This window comes from Thermobia domestica, chromosome 10 (genome assembly GCF_964235325.1).
Source record: "Thermobia domestica chromosome 10, izTheDome1.hap1.1, whole genome shotgun sequence".
Taxonomy (NCBI): Eukaryota; Metazoa; Arthropoda; class Insecta; order Zygentoma; family Lepismatidae; genus Thermobia; species Thermobia domestica.
In genome coordinates this window covers 83,761,319-83,788,644 of record NC_137463.1, presented here as the reverse complement: position 1 = coordinate 83,788,644, position 27,326 = coordinate 83,761,319, and the positions used below count along the sequence as shown (strand labels likewise).

At 34.8% G+C, this 27,326-nt stretch overlaps 2 protein-coding genes across 3 annotated transcripts in view; one reads left to right on the top strand and one right to left on the bottom strand.

The window, feature by feature from the left end:
• The window catches only part of LOC145662518 (scavenger receptor class B member 1-like), a 107,280-nt gene extending 83,842 nt beyond the window's left edge, over positions 1–23,438 (top strand). Inside the window, exons 5-9 of the mRNA XM_081728173.1 lie at positions 340–546; positions 4,416–4,809; positions 13,149–13,267; positions 17,466–17,594; positions 19,158–23,438. Of these exons, the coding sequence (XP_081584299.1) occupies positions 340–546; positions 4,416–4,809; positions 13,149–13,267; positions 17,466–17,594; positions 19,158–19,418 (1,110 nt within the window). The 3' untranslated portion in view covers positions 19,419–23,438. The remainder of the gene's footprint in view (positions 1–339; positions 547–4,415; positions 4,810–13,148; positions 13,268–17,465; positions 17,595–19,157) is intronic.
• Positions 23,439–24,567: 1,129 nt separating this feature from the next.
• LOC145662517 (scavenger receptor class B member 1-like) overlaps positions 24,568–27,326 on the bottom strand; it is an 83,035-nt gene continuing 80,276 nt past the window's right edge. For both annotated transcript variants that reach the window (XM_081728172.1, XM_081728171.1), the window contains exons 8-9: positions 25,914–26,039; positions 24,568–24,901 (exon numbers count right to left, since the gene is read on the bottom strand). In XM_081728172.1, coding sequence (XP_081584298.1) covers positions 24,620–24,901; positions 25,914–26,039 — 408 coding nt within the window. In that variant the 3' untranslated portion in view covers positions 24,568–24,619. The remainder of the gene's footprint in view (positions 24,902–25,913; positions 26,040–27,326) is intronic.

Here is a 27,326-nt window from a genome sequence, read left to right as displayed (position 1 = left end):
GTGTTCATCCTCCTTTACCTCGTGATATAGAAGAAGTGAGGAACAGAATAACAGCCGCTATAACTGCTGTAAACGCAGATACATTGTGTAAAGTTTATGACGAATTTAGTTGTCATCTAGATTTTGTTCGTGCTGCAACTGCTGGACAGATAGCGCATTTGTAAAAGCATAGCTAAAACTTGAAGATTTTGTGAGTATTTTGCAATTTATCCCATTTTTGTAGTATGTTTTTTATCAATACATATGGACGTTTAAAATCAGGTCATTATTTTCGAAACTCTCTGTATCATATTTCATTATTTTAATTATGATATTTTACATATGTATTTATTCTTTCAGACTCTAGTCCATCTGGTAGCTGACAGCTATCTTTTTGTTAGAATTGCTGTATCTACGATGTTAACTTCACTAAAAGTTCGTCCTTTCATCAACGTAACAGTACAAGAGTTGCTCTGGGGATATGAAGATAAATTGTTTGAAATTGGCCAAACTGTACTTCCGTCCCAATACGTTCTTCCAATTAAGAAATTTGGCCTGCTGGCACCTGTAAGTAATCTCTCAATTGATTTAAACAATTTGTCTGCCTGTGTTCATATATCTACACACACTTACCCACAATTATATATGAATTATTTCAAAATAGTGAAGATACAATCATACGGAAAAAAAGAACACTATTTCAAGAGCTTTCGCTAAGAACTCATCAGATGGGAGGAGATGAAATAGGGAGAGAAGAAAAGTACGAGGATAGCTAAGTCCATGTTGAAACAGTGACGTTACAATATGGAACCTATCTGGATGCTTCACAGCTACTTCTCTGTTCTTCAATTTTTCTTTTCTCTCCACTTTCTCTTCTCCTTATTTGATGAAGGTTTATCGAAACTTTTTTTAATGTACCTTTTCTTTCGCGTGTATAAATTTTCAATATTTTTCGGCGATATTGTTACGTATGGCTTCACGATTTTGTTGTATAGGCAGACAAGGGCGCCCATGTTCTAGTTTCCAAGGGGGGACAAGTATAAGCGACGTTTCAAATATAGTTTCAAATTTTGCTGCAACTAATGTAAAAATTCTATTGGGTTTTCGATATTCTGAAGTACAATTTCTTCTAGGGGGGGGACAAGCGCCCCACTTTGCCCACCTTGATGGGCGCCCTTGTAGGCAGATCCTCTATTTTATAACAACCTTGGTTGAGAGTTAAGTAATAATAATAATAATAATAATAATAATAATAATAATAATAATAATAATAATAATAATAATAATAATAATAATAATAATAATAATATTTAAAATGTCAAAGAAAATGGGTGCATCCGCTATGTCTGAAAAACACCAAATGCTAGAAAATGATCTGTTATATTGTATTTTAGTGGAAAATGCAAAAAATGAAAAAGAAAGTGTTGGTTGATTGGAATGAAACATAACGTTCTAAACCACATGATCTTGGTTTGATTTGATTTCTCTGACAGAAAGCATTAATATTCTACAAGCCCTTGGTGGTTAGCGAATGAGAATGAAACATTTTATGCCAATTCCCGTTTTCGCGTTGGTTCTTTTTTTTTTAATAATAATAATAATAAACTCACTTTCAAGGTACATCAGTTGGCACGCATATTATCATATCAACCTGTATCCAAGTATCTGAGCATGCACCAAGAAAATAACAGACCAGAATGAATTAGGAGATCATTTAAATCAAGAAAATTGAAGGATTCTTTTTTCAAGTTCGACGAACCTTGTAAATCTCTGCGTAGGCTTTAATTTAACATGGTGCTTCCTTACATCAGAGCCGATAATCTACAATATGTAGTACCATTAACAGATTTTACTTTTTAATTTCATGGAGATCGTTTGATTTAGTTTAAGGTCCCACGATTATGCCTGCTACGGTAAAGGAGACATGGATTTACTGATTATAGTGAAATCCGAACCACTTTGGTCGTTCAACTGTACCCCAACAGGGAATCTAACTCGGGACCACGCGAACCGAAGTCAAGCGTACTAGCCACTGGATCAAGCGAGGGTTCAAAAATCGTTTGATCTGTTTAAGAGTTAACATTTTAGCGTCCCCATAATGGAGTACTTAAAATGCTCCCAAGTCAAATTTTCGGAAGTTGAAACTAGGCTAAATTGATTTCTTGCACTCAAAAAGTTTTTTTTTTTTTTTCTTTCTTACAAAATTTCATTGTAATCATAAGAGCTACTTTTAAGTTAAAATTTTGGCGCCAACAAATGCAGCCTCTTAAAATATCGCTAAAGTACGTAGTTTCCGGTAGTTGAGTCATACCTAAATCATTTCTTGTACAGCGGTGGACACTTCTAAATGGTACAGCCATATGGAGATTTACGGCTAAGGTGTACCATTTAGAAGTGTCTACCGCTGTACACGGAAACGGATTTACACAGAACTTCGTGAAGTTTCTTTGTTGTTTTTGAAATGTAATTGAGGCGCTCCCAAAACCCAGCCAGAAACGCTGCTAATAGGTTTTCTCGAAAGTTAAGAGCAAAGTAAATAGATTTCTCACAAAATTTCTTGAAAATCGTTAAATCCGTTTTCAAAATAACGAGCTTTCAATATTTCTTCCATTGTAATACGAAAGCCCTACCAATGATGACACCATGGTTTCGCTCTCACAGGCCTTGTATATCAGTGGCTACGTCCCAGCTCGTGGCAAGTAAACTTTGTAAAAGACAAACACCGTGCGCCTGGGTCTTCTAGGGGATTTTTCCGTTTCCTTCCATTTTTTTTTCATTCCACTGCTTTATTTATTCTCATCATCACCGGCTTTTTTAGTCTACACGGCATAACCAAAATAAATAAATAAATAAATAAATCGGAAAGATTTCAGTTTCTTCTGAGATTTTTATTTAAAAATGTTCGGGAAACATAAAGAAAACAACGGAAAATATATATTCATTTGACTTATCTTTTTTACATGTCAATATTTTTAAATTTCTGCCGCTGTTATTCCCGACCTGGTTCTACCCGCTTGTTTACCTTCGCTGACCTGGCAATACGTGGACTTAATGCTAGGTTTCAATTTAGCGCAGACTCCTGAATTCCCCCAATCAGTTACGACAGTGAAGGTTTGCTTATTGGTGTAACGTAACAATAGTTGAATACATTCAAGGGCATAAAATCAGCAGCAGCCAGCGACGAGCGCGCTGTCTGGCTTTGTTTTCTGCTTTAGAGGGTAGTAGTACGTAACTGGAGGATGGTTCATACAGCGGCTAGACTATAATTACTGGAGTTCTCGGTGAAGATTTTCATCTTCCGTAGCGATGTTTCTTTTTTCTAAACATCAACTGCGACATAGTGTCAACGTATTTTTGAGACGTATATACGAGGATGAATAAAAAATTATGTACCTTTCGATATATCACACACTCAGCATTGTAATACTGCCTCCTACGTAAGCGTACTTAAAGTTAGTATGACTGTGATCATATATACGAAGTTTGATTACGATCGCGTAATTTGCCTTTTGGCTATTACAGTGTAAACATGTCCACTCCGCTACCAGTTTGTACCAAGAAGGAGCAACGAACAGTGACCCGATTTCTGTGATCGGAAGGCATGAAAGGGGTTGAAATTCATCGCAGAGTCTTATTACAGTACAAAACAATGGTTTATCGCGTAAAAGCGTTTTCCATTTTTTATTTCTTTCTTTTTCGTGGATCGAGAGGTTTAAAAGTGGTCGGACGAGTGTGACTCACGAAAAGGGAACAGAACGCCTGTCATGTCTACCACGAACTACAAGACAGAAAGCTCAAGAGATGGTTCTGGCGAATAGGTGAGTTACCATCGATGAAATAATGTCCTATTTGAACTTCTGGTGCAGAAAACGCTTCGCGACCAATCAAAAACCTTCTTGGAACGAATATACAAAGTTGTGAACCATTGGACCAAGTGTATTGACAAAGGAAGTGACTATGTAGAAAAATTAGGTATACGTTGAACCCTTCCCTTTGTGTAAATAAGTTTTAGAATAAAAGTATGGGTAATTTTTGACTCATCTTCGTATTTAGAAGAACGTCGCTGAAGAAGACGAAACCCTTCATCGAAAATTCTGGTAATTAAATATATTGATGTAAAAACAATGGTGAATCAAGTTATTATTTATAATCATGTGTTAGTTTAGTTCTTCATAAATGATGGAAAATATATAATAATTATTATCATTTGATAAATATGTTAATTATGTATGTCCCTATTGTACTAAGTTGTAGAAAGTATTTTTTTTCTTCTATAGTTACCAACAGAAAAATGAGTAAGCTCCATTTTAAACATTAACAGTTTTTCTGTTGCAACTCTTTCCCTACTATTATTCGCTATTAAGTAAATGTAATACAGTGTTAAAGTCTGCAAAATATTTAATTCATTTTAATTCATTGTCGTTCATTTCTTTCAGATGAATATGACGTCCCCAGATATCGTAACCCTGTTTACTGGAGCTACAGACTTGAGTGCGATGGGTATCTTGAATAAAATCAATGATTTCTCTCAAATGGAAATATGGGGTGATGAAGGAGACTGCAATAGAATTGATGGTGTTGACATAACGCTGATGCCTCCGTTTGTAAATAGAGATTCAACAGTTTACGTTTACAACAAAGAAATTTGTTTCCGACTGCCTTTGGTTTACACCCAAGATGTCTCTGTCGTTGATATCCCTGCATACAAATTCCAACCGCGTGATAATGTATTTGGCAGCGTCAAAGACAATCCTGATAACGCTTGCTTTTATCCTGACAAGTCTCCTTTTCCTTATTCTGGAGCCTTAAACATCAGTCCTTGCAAGTTTGGTAAGCTTAAACAATAGACAATCTTATTTTCTAAGTATTTTATGAATAAATAACACATTAACTTATATTAAAAATTTATGTTCCTTGCATTTAGTATTTCCAAAGTTGTATATATGAGTAGCATAACTGTGACAAATTTGCCACATTTTGTGGCCTTATCATATGACAGAGAATTTTACTGATTTTTTTTTATTTCACGACTTTTGTTAATATCTCTTTCAAACAGAAATTCAAGAACCGTTTTGGCTTTTTAACATTATTTTCATTTTACTACTAATAATCAAATATGTATAACTAAATATAATATTAAGATAAATCGAATTTCGGTCTAAAAAGCCAGAAAGACAGTATTTGTAGTCAACGCGTTAATCACACATCTTATAATTCAGCGTCACTACGGAACTTGTAGGCATGAATAAAGGAAGAAGCGAGCCGGTTAATATTTGTTCAATATCATTATTTTTGTTTGTTCGTTTAATCCGAAAACAAATTAAGGATTTTAAAACATGAACACTATGCTCTGCATTACTCGCAGAATTTACATTTTTTACACCATATGCACTTATGTGTATTATACAATACATTATCATTATCTATGAGTTCTATCTCTGTAAATAAGAAATGGAAATTTACGAAATAGACGTATGACATCATGGAAGCCTAAAAATGTCTAAATAACTTTCCATTTTCACATTAGACAGCTTCAACTTAATATATGTTTAATTGTATATAAATTCATGGAGAAAAAGAAAGATTTTAGTGTACGATAAATGATAATTTAATGTTGCTCGAAGTGGTATTTTTAGTAATATTCCATGCACAACAAATATTAACCGTTGAAATTCACATTCAACTTATAAATTAAAATATTTCTCACAAGCATCATAGTTAAAGACAGTCTGTATTATCAAAGAGGCTACTAATCCGCTAAATATTTAAATAACAGTGTTGAGTGGAGACCAGTTTTAAAATATCCTCGTAGCTACACCACTGAACACCACATATATTTTTTTTTTTTATCTATCTATCTATATTATATATATATACATAGAAGGTCGATCCGCGTATATGTGTCCAATTTTGAAATAGCACTAACCTTATGAAAATCCATGGGACCACCATCGGTTGGCCTCAATGTGATGGCCATGTGTTCTGGCAATAGCCCTGCACCGTAACTTCCATTGTAGAAGACTACGACGAAGTACAGGAAGTGGAATCTTCTCCCATTCCTCCCGGCAGGCTTTCCACAGGCCCCCGAGAATAGTGACACGACGAGAAAAAAGTGCCCTTTTCAGTAGACCAAACCCGCAGAAATCCATGGGACTGGCATCAGGTGATTTCACTGTATATCATGAAATGAAATAGCACGAATACCGGTGTCTGTCTCCATCTGCTTCAGAAAGTTCTGGGTAGAACAAGATGTATGTGAGGAGGCCTTATCCATATCCACAGACACTTGCTTTATGGTATGCCCATACAAACGAGGCAGATCTTCTGTATAAATTGGGGTCGGTATATGTTGCTGAAAGAATGCAGAGTTGATTTTACAGCTTTTAGGGACCTGACGAATTGTTAACTTGCCCTGATAAGAGTAACCGGCGACAACCATAAATCCTTTCGAGAAAGTTGCTTTGCAATGACGGATGAACGCAGGACGGCTTTTTGCATCTCGCGAAGTGTAAGTTATCGAGCGAATTTTGCCACAATCTGATAGATACACCCATGCTTCATCTAGTGTGGCCACAAACTTCCACTTTTCCCCAGATAGATGGCGTTCATAGAGGCGCCTGCTGTTGGTGTTTCTCTCACGGCGATGGGCCGCACTTAGGTAATGTCCATTACTTTTAAAGACCCTCCGGAGGTTTAATTTCCCACTCAGGGCGCGGTTAACAGTTGACTGTGGTATGTGGAGTCGAGCTGCCATCACACGTTGCGGAGGGGGATTTTCTTGTAAGGCCATTCGCCGCAACTTCTGAGCTACTTGTGGAGTCACTGTGGTACACGCTCGCTTCCTCGACCCCTTAGTGGGTGAATGCTTACCTGGTATGTCTTCTTTTTTATACTGCTTGATTATGTTCTTGATAGTCGTCGAACCCAATGCACAACCATTTTCTTTGCACTGCTTTTGAATTTTTAAACCGAATATTTGGAGTGGAAAAGTCCAATTACGTAGCCCTTCCAACCTCCAGGTATAGCACACGCGTTTAACCACTTGGTTCGGTCGCTTCAGTGGTCAGGGGTACGGGTGTAAAATTGGACACATACACGCGGATCGACCTTCTGTATATATATATATATCGGGTGTTGCAAAATAAGTGTTACAACTCTTAGGAGGTGATTCCTGCCAATGAGACAAGAAAAAAAGTTCTCTTGAACTTTCGGCTATCGGACATAGTTTCAGATCTACAAGGTGCCGAAAGCGTGGGAAAATGACTTTCGGACGCCAATAGTTCGGAAACTATCCAACGTAAAGAGGGCGGGTAAAAAATTTACTGAAGAAGTCGTACCAGCTCTATTGAATTTTGCATATTTCACAATCCTACCACGCACGCGCAAGGGATTCCCTAAAGGAACGTAGGGATTCCCGGATAATCTGCCAAATGAAAATTGCTGTAAATGATATGAATTGAGAGGATTTCTACCAGGTAACAATAATTCGTTTGTATCAAGTCGATATCTGGAACGAATACAAAATGGCGGACAACTTCATGCCCGTTGTGTGTGGTTGCATAATCGCCAGGTACGGATGTTGGCCAACAGTGACGTTCTGAGTATTAAGTGTAGTGAATTTGTATTCAAATGCTCTAGAAAGACGTCTGGAGTGTCGGTAGAGCGTAACAGATGAAGGAAGGTGATTCACATGTGTGGAAACACGTAACGAAAAATGACCAGAAATATACTCTATAAACGTGAGTTCAAAGAGTCGGAAATGTAAGGAATACAACAAGAACATGAAAGTCATTGCCAATTCACCAATAATATTCCCTCAAACCGATGCAATATAATGTGTACTGTTGCATACCAATAAGGATGCAACAACTGAGGCCAAGGAGACTCACAAAGAAACTGGGGAAACTAAAGGAATGTGACTAGTGGGATCGCATGATCGATATTGAAATGTGGCAAATGTGTATGTTGATATCGACATATAGCTAATGGAAAAATGTTAACATGTCCTACTGCCGTTGAGAAACCGTCCCACGTGGGGAAAAATAGGAAACTAACGTTCTAAACTCTGCTATTACATCTGGTGCACTTTCTGGTAAACAGTAACTAGAACCCGAATGTATCAATGTCTCCTCTTTTCTAAGATGTTGTCCCACACTCGACACATATGAAAAGAAATCTCTTAATTCATGGTTCAAATTCTGATAGAACGTGAAAGTAGGAAACTTGTATCTTACGTTTTCGGGTAATATGACGTACTCGAAATATAGGAAAATACCTCCAGAAATTCGTATCTTGCACACAGTGTACATACCAGGACAAAGAGGAAAATGAACCAATTTGGCACATGTATCACTACTGCTTGAACAGCATACAAATGGAAAATAAATCGACATGAGAAACAAAACAAAAAAAAGTCTGAAAGCTCTGATTGTTTACAACTGTGCAATAAGAATAACAAAATGAAACACACATGCATATCGGGATGCTGACAAGAGTACTTGCCAAAGAAAGTGGGTACTACTCAAAGAAATGAATACAAAGAAAGTGATGCTCCCTCGTAGTCTCAGGGCTTGAGAGCTCGCTCTCGCGCGCGTGGTCGCAGTTTCAAATCCTGCTTGGAACCCACGGTCTCAGATTCAAAATCGGAGTAGTGGTTCGGATCCCACTTTAAACTGTATGTCCCACCTGTGCCTAGCCCTGTCGTTGAAAAAGATACTAAACGCCATAACATAAGCAAAAGAAGAAAGTGGAGTAAACACGCACGATGACAGGTAACGCATCGAGACATTTACAGGGATATTTCTTGCTTGTAACCAAGTAGTTCGGGGTGGAGACACAAGTGGTTCGGATCCTATGTTAAACTGTAGAAAGTCATGATCATCCCATTGAAGGCAATGGCTAACCATCAGCTTTACCTTGCACAAAAATCTTCGAATCGAACACTTACTTCCATCCAGAACTCCACATCAGCTTCAGCACCATCTGTTGTGATTTGCCGAGGAAAGTCATTCCACAAACAAGTGAAAGAATAAAAGCCATTCTTTCTAATGGTTCCGTATGACTCAATGACAGCTTGGTGTGAAATTGCTACCATGAAAGGCACGACCACAAAGGCAAATAATAATAATAATAATAATAATAATAATAATAATAATAATAATAATAATAATAATAATAATAATAATAATAATAATAATAATAATAATAATAAACTAAACATAATCATAATAATCATAATAGGATGTTTGAATAACTACATCTGAAAATGACGCTATGTAGTCAGAATAAGTTGATAACGATTTCAGCTATGTAATACAGAAAGCGCCACTAGAGGCATGGGATGTGTCTGCTGTGTCTGCTGTGACGTATTAGCGTTGGTGAATACACCCAGCAACTGTTTTTAGTCGACAGTTGATTGTCTTGTACGTCCTTCGCTTTGCTGTTCTGAGTTTAGTCTGGCTTGTATGTGTCATTGAATTGCGCCAAGGAGTATTCTACCTTCAGTGCGTATTTCGGTGTTCCTTTTGGGTTTGTGCGTGAACACCTATGTGACATTACGTGGGTGCGAATCGAAATAGTTGTCATTTGTCACTGGGACGTAAATTTTCCCCCTCCCGTGTTCATCAGCTCTGGAACAGGATAATGGAGGAATACTCTACCCACGAGCTCACCGATATGCACCTCATCTACGGGGAGGCACACCAAAACAGCCGTCAAGCACGCCGTATGTATCAGGAACGCTTTCCAAATAGGCAGCTACCAGCACATACACTTTTTGCACGACTTGATGCTCGACTGCGTGAAACTGGCTCGCTACTACCTCGTAAGTGGGATTGTGGAAGACCTCGCACTGTGCGCACTGTGCAGTTTGAAGAGGAGGTGTTGGATGCAATATGGGACGATCCTGACACTAGCACACGTGCTATTGCTCAGCCGAGACAAACCCATCATACTAATGTGTTCCGCGTTCTTCAGGAAGAGGGTTTGTACCCATACAAATTGCAGAAGGTGCAGCACATACTACCTACGGACTTTCCCAAGCGGATGGATTTTTGTCAATGGTATCTGCAACAAACACATACCATTCCAGATTTTCCAACAACAGTGTTGTGGACGGATGAGTCAATGTTTACTAGAGATGGCATCTTGAATAGCCACAACAGTCACGTCTGGGATATGGACAATCCACACGCAATACTTGTGGGCCATCATCAACACAGGTTCGCAGTGAATGTGTGGTGTGGAATCGTAGGTGACCATTTGATAGGTCCGTACATTTTTCCTACTACCTTAAATGGTGGGAATTATCGTGTGTTTCTTCAGGACGTATTGCCAGAACTTTTAGAAAACGTGCCGCTTGCAGATAGACAACGTATTTGGTTTCAGCACGACGGTGCCTTCGCACATTTTGACCGGGAAACCAGGGTCGTACTCAACAACATTTTTGGCGATCACTGGATTGGCAGGGGTGGACCTCATCCGTGGCCACCTCGGTCACCCGACCTCACACCGGTGGATTTCTTTTTGTGGGGGGAAATAAAACGGCTTGTGTATGACACCCCCGTGGAAAGTGCTGAGGACCTCGTTGCTCGCATCAATGCCGCTGCTGGGACCATTAGTGATATGCCACATGGATTTGCGCCTACCAGACAAGCTGTGCTTCGCCGGTGTCATCTTTGTATTGACGTCAATGGCGAACACTTCCAACAACGTCTCTGAATATTATAGTGTTTGTGAGGCTTTCTTCGTACTACATAGTTTCTTAAAGTGCATGGTACAAGATACAAATAGTGCAGATCCTGAAGCTTATTGTTAATTTTTTTCTAATTGTTAATTGTTCTGTGTCCCCCTTTCTTCAGCTCATTTTCTTTTCTTTCTGATGCTATTCTAGCTTTAGTGGGACCTGTGCCGATTTGTTTTATTTATTCTTCGTTGAAATGTGCACAAATTTGAGGCTTTACTTTTTCTATATTTTGAGTGCGTAATATCGTCCCAGAAGAAGTGGGACATGCTAACATATAGTTACTTTCAAGCTGTATCAGAATTTGAACCATGTCTTTTAGAGAGTTATTTCCCATGTTTCGAGTGTGGGACAATGTTCCAGACGAAGGGGGTCGTGGATTCAATTGTGTTCTACTTACGTTGTACCAGAATGTGACTTATGTGTACTAGAACATATTAGAGTTATTCTCCTATGTTTCGAGTGTGGGACAATGTTCCAGTATAGGTGGGACATGGATATAATTGTGTTCTTTTTACGTTGCACTACAATACGAACCAAGTGTAATAGCAGCATGTACAAAGTTAGTTTCTTATTTTTCCCACATGGGACGGTTTCTCAACGGCAGTAGGACATGTTAACATTTTTCCATTAGCTATATGTCGATATCAACATACACATTTGCCACATTTCAATATCGATCATGCGATCCCACTAGTCACATTCCTTTAGTTTCCCCAGTTTCTTTGTGAGTCTCCTTGGCCTCAGTTGTTGCATCCTTATTGGTATGCAACAGTACACATTATATTGCATCGGTTTGAGGGAATATTATTGGTGAATTGGCAATGACTTTCATGTTCTTGTTGTATTCCTTACATTTCCGACTCTTTGAACTCACGTTTATAGAGTATATTTCTGGTCATTTTTCGTTACGTGTTTCCACACATGTGAATCATCTTCCTTCATCTGTTACGCTCTACCGACACTCCAGATGTCTTTCTAGAGCATTTGAATACAAATTCACTACACTTAATACTCAGAACGTCACTGTTGGCCAACATCCGTACCTGGCGATTATGCAACCACACACAACGGGCATGAAGTTGTCCGCCATTTTGTATTCGTTCCAGATATCGACTTGATACAAACGAATTATTGTTACCTGGTAGAAATCCTATCAATTCATATCATTTACAGCAATTTTCATTTGGCAGATTATCCGGGAATCCCTACGTTCCTTTAGGGAATCCCTTGCGCGTGCGTGGTAGGATTGTGAAATATGCAAAATTCAATAGAGCTGGTACGACTTCTTCAGTAAATTTTTTACCCGCCCTCTTTACGTTGGATAGTTTCCGAACTATTGGCGTCCGAAAGTCATTTTCCCACGCTTTCGGCACCTTGTAGATCTGAAACTATGTCCGATAGCCGAAAGTTCAAGAGAACTTTTTTTCTTGTCTCATTGGCAGGAATCACCTCCCAAGAGTTGTAACACTTATTTTGCAACACCCGATATATATATATCGGGCCGGGTTCAGGATTTTCTGACAGAAAGTGCACCACTGCATTTAAATTAAATTTGAATTTTTATTTTTGAAATGCCTTTAGGTATCTGCGGTGTCAATAAGGAATATTGTTTTGCTTTGTAAATCCTTCAATCTTCAGAAAATCGACTTAAACTATTACTTTTACTAAACTCTGCTTTCTTTTAAGCCCCAAACGGAAACATAACTACAGAAAGCCTCGGAAAGTGTTGCTATTTTCAGTGTTAGCTTCTCATTTTAGACAGTGTATACTTACAACGAAGGGAGATGCACGTGCACTTCCCCTAAATCCAGCCCTATATAGTGCTTCTCTTCGATACCATGAACTCTTAATTTTCAGGGTTAATCATCAACATTCAATATACCGTATTGTACCGTCTCACCAATCATAATCTACCGTACTTTCCATAACTTCTAATCTGCACCTACCAATCACCTAGGAATGTGTAGAAAACAACGATAGGGGCGACCCCAAAGATTTGAAGAATTTCACCTTCGTTCTACCTACTTAATTCTATTTGATAAAAGACAGAACTTCCCAAGAAAAAGTGATCATAGTTTTATTTTTATTATTACTTAATTTAATTATATGTTTACGTTTGCTCGTACATATGTATAACATTGAAAAGTTAATTTCAATGTTAGACAATTTAATGGTTTTACATGAGAGAACGAATATATTAGTATACTGTCCTCATAATTTATTTAATTGACAAAAATTAGAAACTAGAGTGTAGGTATTCCTATGTGTGACAGCTATTTTGGTATCATAATGCTTAGCACAATTTATTATTCTTAAGTGTATGTTAAATTTTAAATTTAAGCTCCTTTTTAGCTTAAAAATTATATATCTCTCAAACACACCTGTAAACTTCAATTAGAATACATTGCCATTTTTGTACTTACAGGAGCTCCACTAATGATCTCACACCCACATTTTTATAAAGGTGACGAAGAACTTTTGAAAGCAGTAGATGGTTTATCTCCAAACAAAGAGGAACATGAAACATTCTTCTACATAGCTAGGGTAAGAAATGTCAGTTATATATATAAATTCATTTGAAGTTTTCCCAAATGTTTTTTTCTAAATTCTTGTGAATTTTCAATTTACTATGGCATGACATGAAGAAATAATCTAGAAAATATTCCAATTAATGAAATTTTTAATGTCATGTTTTCTATTTACATAGTCAAAAGATGGAGATAATAGTCAGTACAGCCGAAGACAAAAATTATAATCATGTCACAATCCTTTCATTATCATACATTTTCTAATTATCTGCTAATGGCTAAAATTTGAATTAAATATATAAAAGTAAAAAATAAAATAAAATAAAATAAAATAATAAAAGAAGCAGAAAACAATAACTAAGTTCTATACTTTCTTCATTGTTTTATTGACGAATCAAAATTTAGTTTTATAATAATGTGTTGTATACTAACTAAATATCTACCACTATGGTCTATGGAACACGAAAGTTCAATGGGCATTTACAAAAGCTCTGCATTGACTTCTGTCCTTACTCAATCGGATTCAGTTTCTACTTTGTATTCCTATTTCTGCGATATCCGTTTTCATATAGTTCTCTCATCTGCGCCTATATCTTCCTAATGGACTTTTCCAATTGGAATTACAATTAAAATTTTGAAAACGTTTCTACTTTCTTCCAGTCTGGCTACATGGCTTACCCACTTGAGCTTCCTAGACTTGATGATCCTAACAATGTCAAGTAAACGGTATAAATTATCTAGTTTCTCGTTGTGAAGTTTTTGTCATTTCTATTCCCGTTCTTCTCGAGTTTTAATATTCACCTCAAGATGTTATTCTCAAATACTTTAAGTAAGCGAGTATGTTTCGCAACGACACAGCATAATTATCGTTTTATATATTTTAAGTTTTAAATTCTTCGACAAAATTCGAGAAGACGAAAGATTTTGGACTGAAGACAAATTCCCTGCTTTTAGGCAACATTTAATCATAGATATGGTTTTGGTCTGTTTTGTTCTAGATAATTGAAAGCATCTACTTTGTCGAAAGCATTATTACATATTTTATCATATCCATAATTTAAAGTATTACGGTCACGGTAAACTTCTGTGTAGTTCGTTTTTTTCTGCATTTACTTCTATGTACATTTCCGTGCAGGCGTTTAATAAAACCTATGCGTTTCTTTCTATTGTTATCATATTATCCCCTATCAGATTGACATAATCAGCATAAGCCGTAACCTAACGAGTACCATTCAGCTTTAAGCCCTAGTTGCTACCTTTAATTTTTCGTATAGTTTATTCCAAAGGAAAATTGAATAATAACGGCGACAACGCGACAACTCTCCTTGTTTCAGACCATTCTCAACGTGCAAGCTTATGGACAGGTTTTTTCCTACTCGTACTTTATTTTTGGGATTTATTTAAACTCATCTTAATCAATTTAACTAGTTCTTCGATATACCAATTCGGTAAGAATGTTGTACAATGTTCCCTCCTAATTGGGTCGTAGGCCTTTCTGATATCAATAAATAATTGATATACTCGGAGTGTTGCATTCCCATTTCTTTTCAAGTGTTTGACGAATGAGAAGTATCTGATCGATAGTTGAGCGATTTCGTCTAAATCCTCATTGATAATTTCCAATAATTTCATCAGCATATGGGCTCAATCTTGCCAACAAAAGTAGATTTTATAGGATGTTGAAAAGAGACATGCCTCGATAATTATTACATTCAGTTTTGTCATATTTCTTGTGAATTGAAACAATTATTGATTCAATCCATCTTTTCCTCCTTGTTTCAAATGAGGAAAAATAGTTTGTATGTCCTATTCTTTAATTTTCCCACTCCAGCTAAAATTAACTCAAGAGTTATTTCGTCTACGAACGGATATATATTCTTCTTTAATTTCTCTTTAGCAATTTTTATTCTTGTTCGGTTAGACTCGAGAACTAGAATATACGATTCTATTCTATGCATTTCCCCTTTTCTCATTATTTTCTGGCTACATATTGAGAAAATTGTCAAAGAAATCTTTCCATCTATTTAAAATACCTTCTTATCCGTCACAATTGTTTCGTCCGCTTTCTTTAATAGATAAAAGCGAGGTTGATAGCCTTTCTTAACACGTGGACCGCCACGTGCATCACCGGTGATTCACAGTGGTGTACTTAGCGGAGCCATATGCATCATATGTGACTCACAGGCTTTGCATCCGTGTTTTTGAAGCCGTTTGAATCACCGGTGGTACACAAGCACGTAAGTTTTAAATGGTGAAATAAATTCTCCGGCCTCAGAAAGATGTTTGGCGTTTTTGGTTTCCGGCTTCTGACAGTTTTTTTCTTTTTCAGAAATTATTTGATAATTTTGATACATATTTTCCTCCAATAAAAATGGCCCCACAATTCGCCTTACCCGATTTCGTTCTGGCAGTCACGGTGTTAAATATTGGTGCATTTATACACGTTCCAAATATTTTTGTTTTTAATGTTATCATCAAGTTCATCAACTTCAGCTTTCAAAAACTTACGTTCCATTGTTCGAGAAGTTTTGGAAGATTCCCGCCTGATGCTAATGAAATTTTCTGCAGTTCTATCGTTCGGATTTTATAGCCAATGTAGTTTTGCCTGTTTTCTTTTCTCTGCTAGTTTATTGCATTCTTGGTCGAACCATGGATTGTTCGTATGTACTTTCGTGTGTCCCTTTCTTTCTGAAATTTAAATGTTATACATAATTTTAACCCAAGTATCCTCAACACTAATGCATTCCAAACCTTCTAAAATCGAGAATCTATTGGATACTTAAAGCTGGTATTCTCCTCTCGCCTCACCCTCCTCAGATTTCTTTAAATTTAACCTCTCTATTTTCAGATGCTTAATATTTCCTTTTTTTTCAACGGTAATCTTTCTTATAATCACTGCTAGGAGTAGTGGTCACTGTCACAGTCAGCTCCTCTAAACAACCAAATATCAATTATGCTAAACTATGTACTTCTATCTACTAAAACGCGATCAATTCGATTATGTGATTTTTTTTCTATCTAGTGAATAGGTTGTAAACGTTCTTTGAAATACAATAAACGTGAAATACATGGCTGGACTCAGAATCAAACCCAGGTCTCCAGATTTTTGTGCTGATGCTTAGTTACTACCCTATTGTAGCAGTGGACTGTAATTCCTGCCGTGCTTGAAAATCCCAGTGATTACATTACAGAGGACACTTGACGGTTGAATCGTATCATTTACGAAATTTGTTCAAACCGTCAAACTGTCATGCATTAAAAAAAAAAAAAACTATTCAGATACCACAATCTTACATTAATCTCCTTCAAAGTGGTCCCCTTGGGCTGCCACACAGTTTTCTCAAAGGTTGTCACATTGTTGGAAACAGCGCTGGAACGTTTATTCTAGAATTGCACCCAGCTGGTCCGTCACATTCTGCATGATGTCCTCTTGTGATAAATTTTATTCACTCATATATTTTTAATATATATGATATGGAAAGTACTTTTCGAGATAAGAAATGGTTACTAACTTCTTGAACATTAATTTCAATTTTAATTTAGTTCTCAGCGTTCACGTGCTACCTGTCAGCGTGGTTCATACACTTGATAAAAACTTGCTTAGCAACCCAAGTGTTCTAACTGAGCATGCGCAAGAGACTAAGAATGACGAAATCTGTCAGAGACACGTTGCACTTGTTCGGCTGCTTCTGACTCCTGAATATTTTGTACTTCACTTGTTTTGCTTCAAAGATAAATATTATATATATCACATATACACCGCATACATTCATCTATAACCTTGTATCAGGTTTTGTATTTGTATTGACAATAAAACATCAATTAGAATTAAATATGTTGTTCTAAATGACATTGAAGTGATACTGTCATTTAAACAGCATGCAATTGTATACGAATGTGAACATCCAATGGTGTATGAACAAGTCCAAGTCCAACGTCGCACACTTACCAACATCACATTACCAGCTGAGTGCTTATTTATACAACAGAGGGTAGCGTAGAGAATTCGGTTATAAACTATTGATATCTATGATTTTAAAAAAGAAAATCTTTCCATTGCCGATTGTATTTAAACAACTATAAGTGTATTTTAGAAATTTTGATGAAATAAGTGATAAGTATTTTTTTCTTAAATCAATAATTATGAAACTAGTGTTTGAAATAATAGCGCTTTCAGTATAATAGAAACCTTGTATTCATTTGAAATATTTCAGAAATTTGGTATTCCACTCGGAGGCAAAGGTAGATTTCAATTAAATATCATGGCAAAGAAAGTTTCTGGAATTCGCAGGATGAAGGCTTTCCGTGAGGATACTCTTCTTCCGATAAATTGGTTTGAAGAGGTAAGTTTAAATCTAAGAACGAACTTTACCAACAAACGCATTGTTTACCAAGCTTGATTACTTTTGGCAACTCTTACTTTCTTTAACAATAAAAGAAAGCTAATTAACCCTTTAGAGACGGGGATGGAATATAAACACAGTAGATAGTTTAACTTATGACAAATGTGGCATATAAACACATAACAGATAGTTTCATTGACGACAGATGTGACGTATAGACACAAAATCTCTACGAAAAGGGCAAGCGTGGTTTATAAGCCTCATTTGATTTTATTTTGTCGAACAAGTCATTCAATACCCAATGATAGGCTTCGATGGGATTTTAGCAAGTCCATAATTTCGTCTCTGAAGAAAGACTGATAGCCGTCCGTAAAATGACCCTTTAGAGATAAGGGTGGCATATAAATACACAGCCGATCGTTCTGTTAATGAGGAATATGGTATATGGTATGGAACATGGTATATGGTATGAACAAAACGTCAAACGAAGAGAACGGATATGGTTTATAAGCCTCACTTGCGTTTAATTTGTCAAATAAGTAATTTCATACCCAATCATAGGTTCTGATGACTTTTAGAGCGTCCATTTTTTCGTTCTTAAAGGGTTAATGCTTACAGTTTAATCAGTGATGTTTTTAGTTTCAAATATTATTACCGATGGGGCTAATTTGTGTGTTCTGAAATTTCTGTAGACGTAAACGTTACAAATGAAAGTAAAGAATATATAAAAGTAATATTATCCAAAACACTGGGAAATATAAGAGAAAATATTTAATTTTCATCTTATTGAAAAATTCCATACTAACCACCAAGTTTCGAATAGTGTTCTCAATATCAAATACGAAACTTATAGTGTGTTAAAGAGAAATACGCACTTCATTTAACGTTTAAACCAGATTTTAACTTTGGATTTTAGGTTAAGTTCCAAATCTTGAGTTCATTATCCAATTAGTTATTATCGAAGTATTGTTAAATATTGTTGGCATTTCTAGAACAACATTCACAATATTCTGTAGAAACGATTTTAGTTTGATATTATACATTTTTGTATCTTACCAGTTGTGTATATAACAAAATGTATTTGATGCAATTAAACGTTTTACAAAAAAAGGAATATACAAGTTCGCAAAATATTTTAAAGATATTTACATTTAAATAACATAAGTAGAAGCTTCGCTTTGTTATAATTAAATAGCATATAAACTAATTATTTGCTGAGCAAAACTATATATTTTCATTAAATTCAACACGTGTTACAGTTTCGCCAATTAACTCTTTGGTTTCATCAGACACTATGTGATACAGGATAAACGATTGTACAGTTATCTTGTATCACATAGTGTCTGATGAAGCCAAAGAGTTAGTTGGCGAAACTGTAACACGTGTTGAATTTAATGAAAATATATAGTTTTGCTCAGCAAATAATTAGTTTATATGCTATTTAAATAACATGAATTACAAATTTAATTTTTGAACTGGAGTTAATGTAAATAGGATTTGAGGAAATACGTACACTTTTAATATAGCTTGCAGACTGATTTTTTTTCATTTGTATTATTACAGGGTGTAAATGCTGAAGAAATGCCAGAACATATCACACATATGGTTCATTTAGCCATGATTGCGTCCCAGCTTGTCATCTATATTCTGATGTGTGTTGGTGCAATATGCTTACCGTTCCTGGCTTGGTTTTTGAGTAAGAGAGTCCGAATCAGGTGGCCAGTTACTAACATACGAAAGGACATGTGGTATTCTAAGAACGCAAAAGCGAATAAACAAACGACGTTAAAAGAACCAGTCAAGAATGGTGTGGTTACTGCATAAATTCGTAGAGGGAAAAGAATTTTTTAAAAGAATGTGCAAGAGTAATTTTACAGTAATAATACTGTGAAATATAAATAAGATCTGTAGAAAATAAAAAAAAAATACATATGCATTTAAATGTTTAATATTAGCTCAATGGCAGGATCAAATAGAGCTATTTTTTCTGAAAGATATTTATTAAGAAATTAGGTTAATAATATTAATTCAAAATTACATTATATTGTGTATACCTAAACCAAATTTACAATAATATATCAAATGATTAGATAAGTATTTCGACGAATAACGAATGGTAGAGAATTTTTGAAAGATTTGGTCATAAATTATTGACGTTCTATGAGATAAAAGTAAGATTAAGGGAGCTTTTTGTTGTATGTTTTTTATACTGTTATTAATAACGTTCTTCGAGTGGTATATGCATATTCGTAAATTTATAGAACAAATCTTTTATTTATAAAAATAAAATGTAAGCTTACGTGAAATTAAGAAAGAAGATTATATATATGTGAGTGCCTTAAAAAGAAGTGCCTCTTTTGAAGAAACTTATTTCTGATGTATATATATTACATCTCTTATTAAATGGCAAATTTCTCGTTAAAAAGATAATTTTCAACCACAAAAAAAGAAAGAAAAAAAGAAAGAAAGAAAGAAAGAGGAAAAGATGTGAGTGAACTTTTTAAACCAATTCTTATTGTTTGCTATCCAGTTTCTTATTGTGTTTACCTGTTTACAGGGGCGGATCCAGGACCGAATTCTGGGGGTGGGGGTGGGCGGTGGGTTGTCATACTGCTACTTTTAAGGGCTCCAACTTTGGGATGGGTTTTATTTATATATATAAAATAAGAAAGTTTCTTCTTCTGGGGGGGACAATCGCCCCGATCACCCCCTGGATCCGTCCCTGCTTGTTTAATGTACATATTACTCTTTACCGAGTTTAGAAAACAAACTACTTGAAAAACGACATTTACAGGAGTGCATAACCACTTTGTTCTAAGTGTCTATTCTAATACCATTACATTTTGTTAATTATACAAAACACGTAAATGAAAATAAAAATAAGAGGTTGAAAATATAAAAGAATGTACAGATACTGTAATGATAAGTAAATAGATAGATGGTACTGATAATTGTGCATCATAGTACATCTCATATTATTAGCAGTCAAGCAAGTTGTTATATTATTGAAATATAATACTATCCTTACACATCATAATTCATTGTAAATCTCATTGGTATGAACATAAGTTGATGAAGAAAGTATTTGTTCTTTGTTTTAGTCTAATGTTGGTTTTCAGTACAAAGGTATATGAAATAAAGATCTACAATTTAACGTAGATCCGAACGGAAGTGCTGCAAAATACTTATACAAATGTTTCTTTAGTACATTTCATACTTGTATGTTGTTTTAAAGTATATGAAACAAACAATTTCATATTATTATACTTATAACGTGTAAAAGTCAATCATAATATGATTACTTGTATAGTATAATCTTAAGAACAAAGAGATCAATGATGATAACGTTCTGAGCTCAGCATTATGGGTTCCTTACGTTAATTTTCTGGTAAAAGGGCTTCCGATACTTCAGACGAAATGTTATGGGAAAATTCAACGTCCCTGTTCTGCATCGATGATATATAAGACGTAGAACTACAGCTTAATGTAGAATCCGAGTTCGAACATGAGTAACCAAACCTGGGTCTCCCGCACCAAATGTGATAAACCTAACCGTTTAACTACTAGAGAGAGATCCTATTCTATGAATTATTTATTGTTTGGGTTAAGTTCAACGTTGGTTGGTATCATCGAGACTATGTGAGATGCGGATTAATTCCAACTTGGCTTCCCGCACTCAAGAAAAAATACAAAGCATTTGACCGCTAGGGGAAAAAATATTCTGAATAAATGATTTACAAGATGTAAATCAAAATGTCCTCATGTTCAATGTTTAATACAGTATATATAAGTAGTACTATTATTTTTATGTAATATAGAAATTGATTTATAAAAGTGACAAATAATCATTAACCTTAAAATTAAACATATACTTAGATCTTCTATGTTGTAACCATATAAAATTAATGGATTTTAATAACTTCCACTTGATTGTTTCGCTGGCTTACCTGTCGCTTCGCCAGACACGTAATATAAGGTTATCAGTACATTGGTTTAGGGATCTAGATGACACGTTTGTGATTGAAAATATAGTGAAGAAGTAGTGATTTTTTTTTTTTTTTTTTTTTTTTTTTAATTGAACAGTATTAACAATACATAATATTATTTGCCATAGAATAGACAGTTTCCCTTTCTGGACGTGTTAACTTAAAAATACGATAATGGTGCACTAGACAGCAAGGTGTTAAGGTGTTTAGGAAATAAACATATAGACTTATCGCCAGATAAAGATTCTTACCATAAACCGACAAATGAAGGAGCAGTAGTTCCTACAATATTTTAAGTAGAATTAATTTAGTTTACAAGAAGAAATTAATCATCTTTTGTATGTAATGGATGTAGTATGACGTTTATTATTAAACATAACTTTCAAGAAAATTAATAATAAAGCGAGTAAAAAAAAAGCAAAATTACAAAGAAATAACTAGTTCCTTGCACCAGAGGCACAAGTGAAAAAATAAAATAAACTTGTTTTTAAAGAAAAAATACCGCCTAGGCTAAAGGAGACAGTGATGATGAGAAATGAATGAAAATGGTGGAATGGAGAAAGTGGGAGGAAACAGTAGAACCCCGAGAAAAGCCACGCACACGGTGTTTGTCCACCACAAAATTCACTTGGTGGGGGCTGGGATCGAACCCGGGACCCCAAGCACCAGAGGTGTACGCTCTACCACTGAGCCACCGCGGCCCTGACCATTAGTATTAGAGAAAAATTATAGAGAAATTAAAGGAGTAGTAGGACACTAAAGTAAGTGTCTATCGAAAAACCAGCAATAGAAAAACATGCAATAAAATAATAGATATCCCACAAAAGAATATACGGAAAGGATCTCGAGTAAAGCTATAGAAATAAAATAAGAAAAAGAGAACGTCCATAAAGATAAATATTGTAATTTCAGTGAACATATAGATATATATATTAATCTGAAATTACCAACCTAGCAATATGATATGGTAGTAAAATGAAATCAGTCACCCACATTATAGTTCATACCAAGATCAGTAAGTTATTTATACATCTCTGACCAAGGTGACTGGTAAGCCAACGAAATGATCATCATCAGATGATGAAATGCACGACGAAAAAAGAAAATAGTAAATTAGCTCTGCCTCAATGAATTCTAGACATGAAATCATGAATAAACGAGGTGATAACTTTGTGCCATACTAATAAACAAGAACTTTTATCTAGTGCTTTTAATTCCTTACGACTTTGATGTTAATATCATCACTAGTTATTTGACACAGTATATCACTGATTTTTTACCTGTTTAAAAAGAATGTAAAAAAATCATGGGATTTTTGAACTAGCTTTTATTATGCCTTTAAAATTGATTCCATTTTTACTTGATAACTTGTTTTAAAAAACAGAAAAATTAAGGAAAAAGGTTTTTAATGAAAATTGTACATCTACCAATACTCATAGCAAAATCATCAAAATCATTATTTTTTTTCCGAGCCAAATCATTAAGCTAATTCAGTTAAAAAATGAAATTTCAATCAAAACAGATTTTTAATTTTAAAAAAGTGTTAATAAAGTACGATTTCTTAAATTATTACAGTTATTTAATAGCAATACACTTAAAAGAAACTGAATTGAGTAGAAAATTAAGATATAAGAAAACTTCAGCATCATCATATTCATTCTCTTTAATCATTATATTAGTGTCAATGTTACGTTAGTTGTTAGACGTTAAAATATTTTTTATGTCCAATGTTTCTCACTGTGATACTGGAAATAATGTAATGTATAATGTTGAAAATTTGTATATAAATGAATATTTTGTTGTATTATAGACTCGAATCTCGCTGCTCTTATGGAGAAATAAAAAAGAAAATAAGTAATTTAGTGTATTATTGTATCTAATGTCACAAATATTTACCTTAAGTACATTCTGTTGATTGGGATATTTCAATTGTTGTGTGCCAACAGGTAATAGTTACTATAGAAAACCCTTTAATATTATCCAGTGTAATTCTTTTAGCAAACACCTCCAATACGGATTTTTTTTTGTTTGTTTGTTTGTTTGTTTGTTTGTTCCAGAAAAATTATACATATTATTACAAGACAGAATCCTCTCTTTTACGGACACGCTCAGAATCGGGAAGCACTTACATTTTTCTGTTCCCACCACAGCACGTTCATACATTTTAGTACAGAAAGTACCCTCCATAATTTGAAAATTAATCTGTAAAGCAGTAGAGCACTGAAAATTTTTCCCTTACACAATGTATTAGTTGTAAATCAATGATCTCGTAAACATCACGCAGACCAGATGCGAGCTTAACTTGAAATTTTTCTTTTTCTTTCCATAATAAATTTTCAGCGTTAGTAATAACGTTGCACTTTTTTGTTGTGTTACTTTTATTTTTAGTAAGTCAGTATTGGAAATTAGTTTTTTTTTTCTTTCTGGAAAATGTGATGTACTGCACTTATGAATCTGAACAAAAGTCACATAGTACATGTTACAATATAGCCTCATGGTCGAGCCCCTTTGCGGTGTCCATTGTTATGTTCCAAAATAAATCTAAACGTTGCAATTAATGTTTTCAATCTTGATTGCTCTTTCATATAATGACGATTGCCCATGTATGGAAGATTTTGCGTAGATTTGAAAGAACAAATCTTAAATAAAAATTGTACGAAACAATAAGAATATGTGATTGGTTTATTTTGTGTATTTATTTAAATAAGCTATACATATAATACAATATAGCATTACTCCACAATAGTAATAACAAGTACTAAAAACAGATTACAAAAATAATAATAGATCTTGAACAGTAAATAATAGTTATTATCACAGTATAACATTTTAATTTTACTCTAAATAAGTACACAGCAAAAACATCACACACGTTAGTATTTTCATATTTACCTCTGTAACTGAATTCTCTTTTGTTTGCACAGATTGGAAATATCCGTAACATTTCACCAATTGAATCTATAGAATTGCACGATTTATCACTAAAGTTGTTTTCAATTATAGAGAGCAATCATATTGTTAGTACTAGGCTTCTATTCTTCAGCTTGGAATATGAGAATTAGAAGCAGGAGAATCCATCATACTCGCGTCCCTGAGGCGTAAATCTAAAACTTCAGTCTCTGGAATAGTTGAAGGTGTTGAACCTTCCATCTTCTTAATGTGGTATTTTGTTTTATATTTACAGTAATACCTGACTAAAACTATGAAGACAATTACCACTATAAGCGACAGTCCACTAACGAAACCTATAAAGACCATTTTCATTAAATGCAAGCCATCTTCAATATCCTGTACAACATCTGGTGGTAACTCGTCTACAGTCTGAAAACAAAACAAACAATTATTGTTGGTACAATGAATTTGTGCATATAGGAATATTTTGTTTAAAAAAAAAAAAAAAACGTGCTTTTGTTCTAACGAGTTCTGAAAATTTATTAATACATATCGTCGCTGCGTCCGAAAAAACCGTTTTGTACAGATCTAGCAACTTTCTGGGAGAAGCAGCAAGAAAATGTGCTTTCTCATAATTTACATAAAAGAACATGCAGCACGGTCTTCTGTTCACAATGTACTCATTTCAAACAAAAAATGTCACATTACGTTTTTTTTGAGGAGCAGCCACGATGTATTAACGAACTTTTATCAAGTCAAATATTCAAAAAAATAACCTAATGAAAGCAGTACATATCAAGTCTGTATCATATATAGATAGAAATATTGTATAAAGGTTTATTATATGAGTATATCATCTACCGAGTGGGGATGCACAGTGGTTCGTTGGTAGAGACTTATCTCAGATGCGAGGGGTCTAGTTACATTCTAGGTCATGAGAGTTTGTGGTGGGCAACATTGTCTAATGATTTTCTAACGGTACTTCCCTTTCCCCCCACATTTTAAATTCATTAATCCTTTTCATAATAATTCATTTTCATTAATCATCTGTCTTCTTTATCCTTAGGGGCATAATCGTGAGATGTAAAACTGAAAGAGTTCATTTTTCATTTACACCTAAAGAAATATAATTTTTGATACAATTTCTTTAAGATTTTCTGAATTACTTAGTTTATAAAAAATATTGTTTATTATCCTAAATTTGTACGTACTTCAGTGTATGAACTGTACATAAACGAAGACTAAAGAAAATAACAGATAGTAACTCAAATTTTCGTTTCAGCATTGTTATTTTGATAGCATAAACTGACAAAAAATTGTCTCGCAAAGTATGAGATAAAAATTTTTAAAATTAAAAATATAAATGCAAAGAACAATTGTTGTTTTCAGACACTTTCGAAATCTGAGTTCTAAATGGAACTACAAATTGCCAAGTACTAACCTCTTCTATCCAAAGAATGGGTAACAGAGTCTCCGATTGTGGAGAAGAAAGATTGAAAGCTTCAACTACACGTGTTAGGATGTTAAATTGAAGTTGAGCCTTTACTCGAAGTGGAACGCCCAATGACTGAAAGTAAATGTGAAAATTATACGAATTAGTCAAATATCTATTCTAACACAGCATCATTAATTGTACAATGTTATTAACGTTTACCGCTTGGAAGGACGGGGAAGGGGGGGGGGAGGTGGAAGAGGATGACCAAAGATGATGATATAAAGTAATCAGTAGACTTCATTCAGCTGGATGAGTGTAGATCATCATGCGTTGTTTTCGAGAAAATCTTTCTTTTTTCCATTTTTTTTTGTAAACTTAAAACTTTATGCTGGATGATAACTACACCACCTAAACATGATAAAACTAATAAAATATTTTAATAAAATTTTTCTCTATCATATTAACAAGGCAAGAGAACATAGTATGGTTATTTAGGTACTGTCCAAAATTATTGTTAACTTTTGAACTTTAATATTTGTTTACCTAAAAAATTGCTCAAAGATGAGACCTAAATCAATAGATAGATCAAATGCAGCTAAATAAAACGAGAATGCTTGAGAGTAAACATTCATGCACAACAGAAAATAATCTCAAGATATTTCCCATTTTTTTCTTATGGAAGAAGTCTTAAGTGAGTAGGGTAATTATATACATATATTTTGCATATCTCGTGAAGAAAACACAGATTTACATTTGTCGCTATTATTTTCTTTACTCCCAGTTGCAGACTTCAGTCAGCATACTAATATCTTCCTATAATTTCTCACAAATATTAATTGACGGAACTTCAACATTTATATTTAAGATCATAAACATTAATATTTAAGATATCAACAAATAATTGCCTAGAGGCTTTAACCGAGTTAGGTGAATCATTAATGAATAATGTTAAAAGTACAGGTTCTATGTTTAATCCCTGACAGACTCAAGTGCTTACGTAATCGTGATCTACAGAATCAAGCTATTTCTGATTATATTGTAAAACTTTGTCCCATATAGATATAGGTAGAGCGTTAATAAAAAGTGTGTCCGGAATAGACTCCCACTACCGGCTTTTATTATAAAAGTTTCACTATAAAAGTATTTTTACAAAATACTGTACAAATAATCTCTCTAGTATACAAGGTTAGTTATAGGCAGTCTTTGACCATAAGGTCGCAGACAGGATCTCTACAGAGCCCCGTAGCAGACTGAGCAGAGGGGAATTAAGGAACCAATGCTCCTAGCAAGCAGATGAGGGTTAAGTGGCCAACAGAGCCCCGTAGCAAGCTAAGCTAGAAGATAGGATATGCGTAGTCCCGTAGCAGACTAGAGGTCTGGGGTTAGGTTACTCCTAATGTTCCGTGGCAAACAGTAGGA